Consider the following 9,184-nt stretch of genomic DNA (forward strand, 5'->3'; position numbering starts at 1 on the left):
GGAAGGGCCTCAGCGCCTCCACGTAGCGGGTCTCCGCGCCTGTGGATCGCGACTCCGGGCGGGTGGTCTCCAGGGCAGCCACGACCTGCGGTTCACAGCCGTGCGATCCTCGCGGCTTGGGTGGCTGGGATCGCCCCGCTAAAACCCAAACCCCCATGGAACTTTCGGGCCAATAAATGACGTCTCCCGAAGCCGCGTCTTACATGGAACCCCGTTCCGCGCCGCGGAATCCCCGTTTGAGCCTCTTTCCTGCCGCGACTACGCTGTGCAGGGACTGCAATGTAAATTGGCGGGTGCTTGTATGAAACGCACGGGGCTTTGCAGGGGCTGATCCGTGAATTACCTGCGCTTTGTGCCGCCTTAAGACAAAATAGTTCTCATGGTCCATACTCCATACAAGCAAGCAGCTGGGAGGAGGAAGATAGGAAGAGAGGAGCAGAGGTAGCCTCGTCTTCCTCGGGATTGGGAGGAACGAGAGAGGCGGGGAGAGAATGCAGGAACAGGGGGAGAGCTCGCGGCCTTCGAGCAGCGACAGGTCGTCCAGCTCCGGCAACCACATGGGGCACAAGGAAGGCAAGCTCTAGAACTTCAATTCTCTCCTGCTGTAATGCTGTTTTAGCTCGATCGGTTCTTGAAACGAAGCTCTTGTGCGCTGTGCCTTCTGATTGGCGTTCATTCGGCCGGGCCTCCGAAAGCTCTGATCATCTTGGTCACTTGCCAGAGATGTTCTATACTTTTCTAGAATTTTGGGTCGAATTTCACGTCGTCTTTAACTGCGCATTTTGAGGAAAGAAGCTTTGCATTCATTCCTGCCGAGCGTTTGAGTTTGCAGAAAGACCGGTATCTCCAAAGGAACTAGATTGGTGAACTGAGCTAAGCTGAGCTTCGTTGGACTGCAGGGATGGAGAGCGACGACGAAATAGGTACGGTGCCGGAGCTGGGCCTGGGGCCAAGCGGCGCGTCCACGTCCGGCAGGAGGGAAGCCGACGGGCCGGAGCGCGCCCAGTCCTCCACCGCGCAAGGCAGCGCGCGTCGCCGCGGACGCACCCCGGCCGACAAGGAGCACAAGCGCCTCAAGAGGTACGAGCTTCATGCTGCATAATTCAGTTTCGAGTTTCTGAATGTGGATAATGCCTCCTGTCCTGTGTGCCCAATTCGATGTCTGGATGGTAGATCGAGTACGGATGCCCATTCATGCATGTTTTGGATTCAATGCATGGTGGTCCTGAACTCCTGATGGTCCATACCGAAACCACGCCATGCATGTATAGGTCCCCTTTTGTTGAGTTTAGACAAACCAAAAGATTGCTCGTGGATCCAAGTTGGGAGCAAAAATGATTTTCTTGTGGACCTTTCTTTTTCCTAGAGAGATCTCTTGTGGATCTAGATACGGATCAAATGTCGAGGTCTCTGAATAAATACTATGGTTGGATTAGCCGTCTTCGCCTGGCTCTCGTGCTCGTGAAAGTTGGGTCACTTTGGGTCAGTGGAAGCGGCCATAATGGAAGACTTGTGCTTCTGTTGTCGTGGTCTTTGCTCTCAGAAGTTTTTTTTTTTGACATGTTTGCTCTCAGAAGTTGCAAGCTCCTTCGACGGATGGTCAATGCTTTCATGCTTCTTTGTGGTCCTTGTACCTGTGTGGCTTCTAGTGTTATGTCTAGGTCGTTGGTTTTTTTTTTTTGTTTTTTTGCGGGGAGGTCGTTGGTTGCCAACGTTTGTGCCATGATCCTTAGATTCTCCGTCGTTGTTTATGTTATGCTTTTGTTGTTGGATCGTGCCATCTTTGGTGTTGTGCGGTGTCTTCTATGGCGCTGTACTCTTCTTTCAATCTAATGAAATACATTTGGCTCTCCTGTATGATTTGAAAAAAAAAACGATTACCAATACGATGCTCAGCTCAGCCTGGTTGAGATCGATAGACGAGTTTGTTGTAGCAAAAGAGATATCCTGAATTTAAAGGGTATCATCTACGGTGGAATACATGCAGCTGGGCTAGGGGTAGAAGAGGATTTTTGACATATCAGTACTCCCTTAGTTCCAAAAGATAGTTTGTAAGATTTTTTTAAGCTTTGTGAAGTTTAACCAATATTGTAGAAAAAATATGTACATTCATAATACAAAATAATATCATTAGATATATCATGGAAGATATTTTTATACTGTAATTATGTGCTATTATTAATGTCAGACATTTTTTATGGTGTTTGACTTTGGAAAACACATACTACATTACTTCTTGTTTGACTTTTGATAAAACAGATACACCTTACATAAATAAACGGAGTAAGAATGTTCTAGTAGTTGCATTTACTAGTGCCCCATAGAAAGTCCCCCACCCCCGACACTCTTCTGCCCTCGCTGCCGCCAGAGGAAGTCGTCATGGAAGCCGAGTGGCTCCTGGTGCCCTCGCCATGGTTGCAGCGAGGTTCTTGCTGCACCGTTTTTGTGTGCGGGCTCCGGAAACCGAGTGGCTGCCTTGCGTGGTGAGACGGCATCATCTTTGGAGATGAGTGGTGCCTGTGGGTGCTGATCCTTCTTGGTTGTGCTCCTAGTGCGTACGTGCCAAACTGAGGGATATCACTCTCACCCCTCTCCGACGCACTCCACCCCGTGGGATCTGGTCCCTCGGTGGACGGTGGTTCTGGTTGGACTGGTGTGCTGCACCCTTATCCGTACCGTTCACCATTGTGTTAGGATTTGTACTAGCCAACTAACTTACTACATGCCGCTTTTTTGTTTCTTTCAAACGAAACAACATATGGACGTAAAACTTTGCAGGCCAACAATACTTCATAACTACTGTGTGTAAAAAAGCTTTCGGAATTTTTTGGTATAGCATAAATATATGAAATGATATTTTTTTCCATTAAGCAATATTATTTTAAATATTTATGATGCTTGTAGGATGTTTTATTGAATCTTGTACAGTTGTACATGCCATTTGGGGCCTTGTTAATTTTTTTTGTTAGAGAAAAGGCATACGTCCGACTTTATAAATAAAGTCACACGGCAGAGTAACAACCCACCAGCATCAAACAAACAGTTTGCCCAAAACACTCAGGGCCAACCACAATAACCATAGTTCTTTTGGGCCTTGTTAATTTGAAACCAGGCCTAATGTCTTTTTCTAAAAATATCTAGTCAGACAAAATAAATCTGTTTTAGACAAAATCTAAGCAAATTCCATTGAACTCTTTTTAAAATTTGGAATATCCCCATAAAACCCACCTACCAGTTCACCTTAAGAATATTTTCCAATCCATTACCAAAAAAACATTGCAGATCCTACAATCTAGAACTTGCAATATATCGAGGTAATTTTGAGAATTGTTACGCTGGATTTGAACCAGTAATTTTTTTTATGGAAGCTGCAGTACTTTGCTGTGTATTTTTATTATTTTTCAAAAAATAGGTACAAAAGGTCCAAAAGAAAAAAGAACTACACAACCTAAAAACCTAGCAAAAAATGAAGGAAAAGCAAATCAAAGCAGAAAATACATGGGGAAACTACAACAAATACAAATACAATAAATAGGCCCAAGGGCACATTATCTGAAAGAACTGACCCATGGTTCAAAACTGATGTATGCCTTCCTGTGCTCCATGGAGAATCCATTTGAGTTCCTCTTTAAATTTCTTCCTGCAAGTGTAGAGGTTGGGAGGCAATCTCTTCAAAATGAAGTCATTCCTGTATGTGTGATGTGCTACTACTATATTTGTGGTATGCAAATTGATACATGAAACCCTACTAAAAAAAATCCACTTTTAGTCCACCACTATTTGGTTTCAAGTTTAGATCTACAAACATAAGCAAATTTGACTTTTAACATTCAGCATCAGACGAACGTCATCACCCCAGTCAAAGCAGGTCTGGACAATAATGTGCGGTTACCAACCCATAAAAACTTGTCTGCAAAAATAAGTTTTGCATATTCCTAACACAATGCTGTAACTTCACTCTATCTATCAATGCAAAGATACTCGAGGCTTTTGCGTATTCGCCGAAAAAAAATAAGTTTTGGGAAAAATCATAAGTCTAAGAAAAGCCTGGGAAAACAGAAAAAGGCTTATAGTTGAATGCTATTTTTTATTCAGAAAGCATGCAAAAAGTCTTCAATGATCAAAACAATGCGCAAAATTTTTGGGATAAAACATTTTCTCCATTCCTACGATTATATTTTGTCGTGATTTCCTTGTCACAGGATAAATTTCTCTATTTAATAATCTCAGAAGATTTTATATTTGAAAATATAATATTTTAAAAAATAAACTACATGATTAAATTACTGTATTTGTCCATCTGGACATTATTTAAAAAAAATGGACTAGTGCATGGCGCGTCATGCAAAACCCTATTTTTCTTTTGAGAGGACGAATCCATGAAGTAGGTGTAGAAGTACTCCGCGACCGAGTCCATCATGTTTGCTTCAAAGTGAACAACAAAAATGTCAATAAATTTCACTATGGCATTTTGTCGAACACTTGTCGGGCGTGGTGTTCACCATGGATGATGATGTACAAGGGCAGATGGTACTTGGGGCCGAACCAGGGGTAGAAGGGAGGCGTATGCAAATCGGCTGGCGTGTTGGAGGTCTGGCAAGGCCTGGGCCGCGGATTGCGTAGTATAGCAGCGGCGGCAGTCTTGGACTACGCGGATACACAGCAAGGGTGTAAGGCCGGAGTGAGAAAAGTGGGGTTTCGGGTGGAGTTTTTGTGTGGGCCTGAGGTGTTGGACTCCAATGGGGCGACCGTCCGGGTGCCTGCAAACCTCTCCCAGGGTTGCTTTCAGTTTGCGGGAATTCAGACTTGCGGACGTTTGATGGACGATGTTGGAGGGCACAGTGTCCGAACATCGCGGTCCGGACATCTATGGACGGTTTGATGGACGGCATTGGAGATGCCCTTAGTCCTATCAAATGGTTTTACCGTAAATCATCAAAATCAATTAGGGTACTATGGAAGGTGCACTTTTCACCATCTCATGGGTATTGTGCGGATGCAGGGGTTTGCTAATCTCGTCATAACTCCCCGTTCAACACCCCTCCCTCTCGCAGCAACAGTGATCAAAGGTGGTGCGACAATGGCTGGATGTGGAGCGGTGAGGTACTCAATCTTCTTCCGACGTTCTATCTAGTGACGCGGGTGAGCCTTGGGCCCTCTCAGCATCGAGATCCGGCTAGCGAGAAAGCTTCAGCTAGTAGAGAGGTTGCTAGTGGTCACAGACTCGACAACAAGTATGTGCATACTCTTGGCGGGAACCTATGATCTCACCTCTTCAGTTAGGTCAACATGCATTGGCGTGCTCTTGTTGAAGGTGTTGACTCAAACCTCTCTTTCGGGGTTTATTCCCAAGTTTAATCTTTGGTTGGACCAGTCAGACTCGCTACGCTTTGCTTCGGTCCAAGCCTACCGGCGACAAGCCTCGCTTCGCTCGCTCGTCAGAAGTTAGCCTCCCTCTTTATACTTAAATTTGGAGCATTTTTTTAAAGGAGGAGTACCTTCGGTCTCTGCATTAATCGATGCATGCAGCCATATTGTTAAATAAAAACGTAACAAGGTCATAAGGTCTAAAGATGCTCATACTGAGCAGTAGTCAAAAGTAAAAAAAACTGAAAAGCGCCACACCTGGCGATATAAGACTGAAAAAAATGCCACATCTGGCAATATAAAAATAAGCTACGATGCCTACACACCTAGCCTATTATTAACTCGCCACCCAAATCGGCTGAAGATAGCCCATGCTACGTCTCCCAACGGTTGCACCCAATAAACAAAGGTTCCCTGAAGTCCGCATGAATGAGTAAGGACCACATACGGATCCAAATTGTAGCTCTGTAGATAACCTGCAAAAAATTGGTGAATTGTGTCCCATTAAAAATCATATCATTTCTTGTGTTCCATATAGCCCAAAATAATGCACATACTCCTATCCGAATATGTTTAGCTAAGTGTACGTCCACTCCATTAAGCCACATCCCAAATAACGTGTTTATGCTCCTCGGAGGTTGAACATTAAAGGCTATATGAATTGATGGCCATAATAATTGTGCAAGAGGACATTCGAGAAAGAGGTGTTTAATCGTTTCATTTTGATCACAAAAACAACACCTAGAGTTACCAACCCAATTCCTTTTTGCCAAGTTATCTTTGGTTAGAATAACGTCTTTATGGACAAACCACATAAATATTTTAATACGAAGTGGAACTTTAATCTTCCAAATATGTAACGACCTCGACAATGGCCCGGAGTCAATTAGGTCCGAATACATGGATTTCACTGAGAAGAGGCCATTCGTGGTTAACTTCAGCGAATTGTATCCGCCTGATCAGATAGGTGAACCTCCATCAACCTATGAACCAGGTGCAACCAAGCATTCGAACGCCCCCTGCTAGGGATCTCCTAAATTGAATATTAAGCGGTATCAAATTTAATACTGTGGCAACATAATCCTCCTTATATTGCACAATATTATATAAGGATGGATATTGCAAAGCCAAAGGCGTCTCCCCTAGCCATGTATTCTCCCAAAATCTAGTAGTATTACCATTACCAACTAGGAATTTCACTCGTTGGAAGAAAGTTGCTTTCGTCCTCATTAACCCCTTCCAGAATGGTGAGTCCGTTGGCTTAGCGATGACTTGGGCCAAAGTCTTAGATTCTAAGTATTTATTCCGCAAGATTTGTATCCACATATCGTCGGTCTTAGTAGATATTCTGTATAGCCACTTGCTAAGCAGACATCTATTTTTGATCTCTAAATTTTTAATCCCTAACCCGCCCTAGTCTTTTGGTCCGCAAATAATATCCCGTCTAGCCAATCTATACTTTTTCTTGGCTTCATCACTTTGCCAAAAGAATCAGGATCTATAAAAGTGAAGTCTTTTCCATACCCCAATCGGTACCTCAAAGAAAGATAGAAGGAACATCGGCAGGCTCATCAAGACCGAATTTATCAAAACCAACCGACCTCCGTATGACATGAGCTTGCCCTTCCAGCAGCTCAGTTTCTTTTCAAATCGATCTTCTATACATTTCCATTCCTTGTTCGTTAAACGTCTATGATGAATTGGGATCCCTAGATAACTAAAAGGTAAGGATCCCATTTCACAACCGAACAAATTTCTATAGTCATCTTGTTTCTCTTTGGCTCTCCCAAAATAGAACAATTTGCTTTTATTGAAGTTGATTTTGAGCGCAGACAGTTTCTCAAAAAGACACAATACAAGCTTCATATTCCTAGCTTTTGCAAGATCATGTTCCATGAATATAATAGTGTCATCCGCGTATTGTAGGACGAAGACTCCCCCCTCTACAAGGTGGGGGACGAGTCCTCCTACTTGGCTATTCTCTTTGGTCCGGCCAATTAGTACTGCCAACATATCCGCTACAATGTTAAACAACACCGGAGACATGGAATCTCTCTGTCGTAACCCTTTACGTGTCTGGAAAAAATGTCCTATATCATCGTTGACTTTTATTCTGACACTACCTTTCTGTATGAATGAATCCACCTGAGATCTCCAAGTCTCATTGAACCCCTTCATACGTAAGGCTTGCTGCAAAAAGGGCCATTTGACCTTCTCATACGCTTTTTCAAAATCCATTTTGAAGACAACACCATCTAATTTCTTCGTATGGATTTCATGCAGTGTTTCATGTAAGATCACAACCCCTTCAAGGATGTGTCGTCCTGGCATGAAAGAAGTTTGTGTTGGTTGCACAACCGAATGGGCTATCTGTGTCAACCTATTCGTGCCAACATTTGTAAAAATCTTAAAGCTTACATTGAGAAGACAGATCGGTCTGAATTGCTCAATGTGAATAGCCTCAACCCTCTTTGGCAACAACGTTATTGTTCCAAAATTGAGGTGAAAGAGGTTTAAGTGGCCATCGAACAAATCATGGAACATAGGCATAAGATCTCCCTTTATGATATGCCAACATTTCTGATAAATTCTGCCGGGAACCCATCCGGCCCAGGGGCTTTATTATGCTTCATTTGCGTTATTGCATCAAACACCTCTTTCTCAGTGAACGGAGCAGACAACAACTCATTCTCTTCTAAGTTAAGTTGAGGTATGTCCCTGATCGAACTCTCATCTAGAGCTACAAAACTTTCTTCAGGTGCTCCAAAAAGCTTCTTATAATATTCAGAGATGTACAATTTTAGGTTCTCATGTCCTACAATTGTACCCTCATCTTGTTCGAGTTGTATTATCGTCCTCTTTCTATGTTTCCCATTAGCTATCACATGAAAAAACTGTGTATTGTCATCTCCTTGGACGATCTTAGACACCTTTGCTCTAAGCGCCCATTTTATTTCCTCCTCTCTTATAAGGGTTTGTAACTTTTTCTCGGCCTCATTATTAATATCTTGCTCCGACATATTAAGAAGGGTGGATTCCGCTTTAACACCAAGTTCATTAATAATTTGTGTTAGCCTCTCCTTTTCAACTTTGTAAATACCGCTTTGGTTTTTGGCCCATCCCCTCAAGAATTGGCGTAAATGTCTAATTTTGTTCTGCCATATTTCCACATGAGAAGTCCCACCATACTCCCTGGCCCATTCTGTGGCAATAAGATTTAGGGAACCCTCCCTCTAGAACCATCCTAGTTCGAAAGAGAACGTATTTCTGTTGCCCACATGGGTCGATTCCCTGGAATAAATCAACAATGGGGCATGGTCCGAAATGGCCCTCTGTAAGGCTCGAACCGTTACCAGTGGAAATTTCTGTTCCCAATCAACACTAGTAAGGACCCTGCACAATTTCTCATAGGTAGGGATTGGTAAGGAATTATCCCACGTGAATTGTATATCACAGAGTTCAATCTCCCTCAAGTCGAAACTCTCAATGATCATATTGAACATGAATGACCACCTTCCATCAAAATTGTCATTATTTTTCTCCTCTTGTCTTCTAATGATGTTGAAATCTCCTCCAACTATAATGGGCAACCTTTCATCCCCACAGACTCTCACTAAATCTCAAGGAAGTCAGGCTTAAGTTCTGGCTGCGCCGCACCATATACGGCCACCAAAGCCCACCTAAAGTCATCAATTTTTGATCTCACTCAAAATTTGACAGCAAATTCACCGTGAACCACAATTAGCACTTCTAAAGTTTCGCACTTCACCCCAAGTAGGATCCCTCCAGATCGCCCCCTTGGAGGAAGACAGTGCCA

The 9,184-nt window shown here is 43.3% G+C and overlaps 1 protein-coding gene across 1 annotated transcript in view; it reads left to right on the forward strand.

Annotated features, from left to right (window-relative positions):
* Positions 1-239: 239 nt before the first annotated feature.
* Positions 240-9,184, forward strand: part of LOC119316609 (transcription factor HY5-like) — a 16,910-nt gene continuing 7,965 nt past the window's right edge. Inside the window, exons 1-2 of the mRNA XM_037590965.1 lie at positions 240-573; positions 900-1,080. Of these exons, the coding sequence (XP_037446862.1) occupies positions 492-573; positions 900-1,080 (263 nt within the window). The 5' untranslated portion in view covers positions 240-491. The remainder of the gene's footprint in view (positions 574-899; positions 1,081-9,184) is intronic.

Source organism: Triticum dicoccoides, chromosome 6A (assembly GCF_002162155.2).
Source record: "Triticum dicoccoides isolate Atlit2015 ecotype Zavitan chromosome 6A, WEW_v2.0, whole genome shotgun sequence".
Taxonomy (NCBI): domain Eukaryota; kingdom Viridiplantae; phylum Streptophyta; class Magnoliopsida; order Poales; family Poaceae; genus Triticum; species Triticum dicoccoides.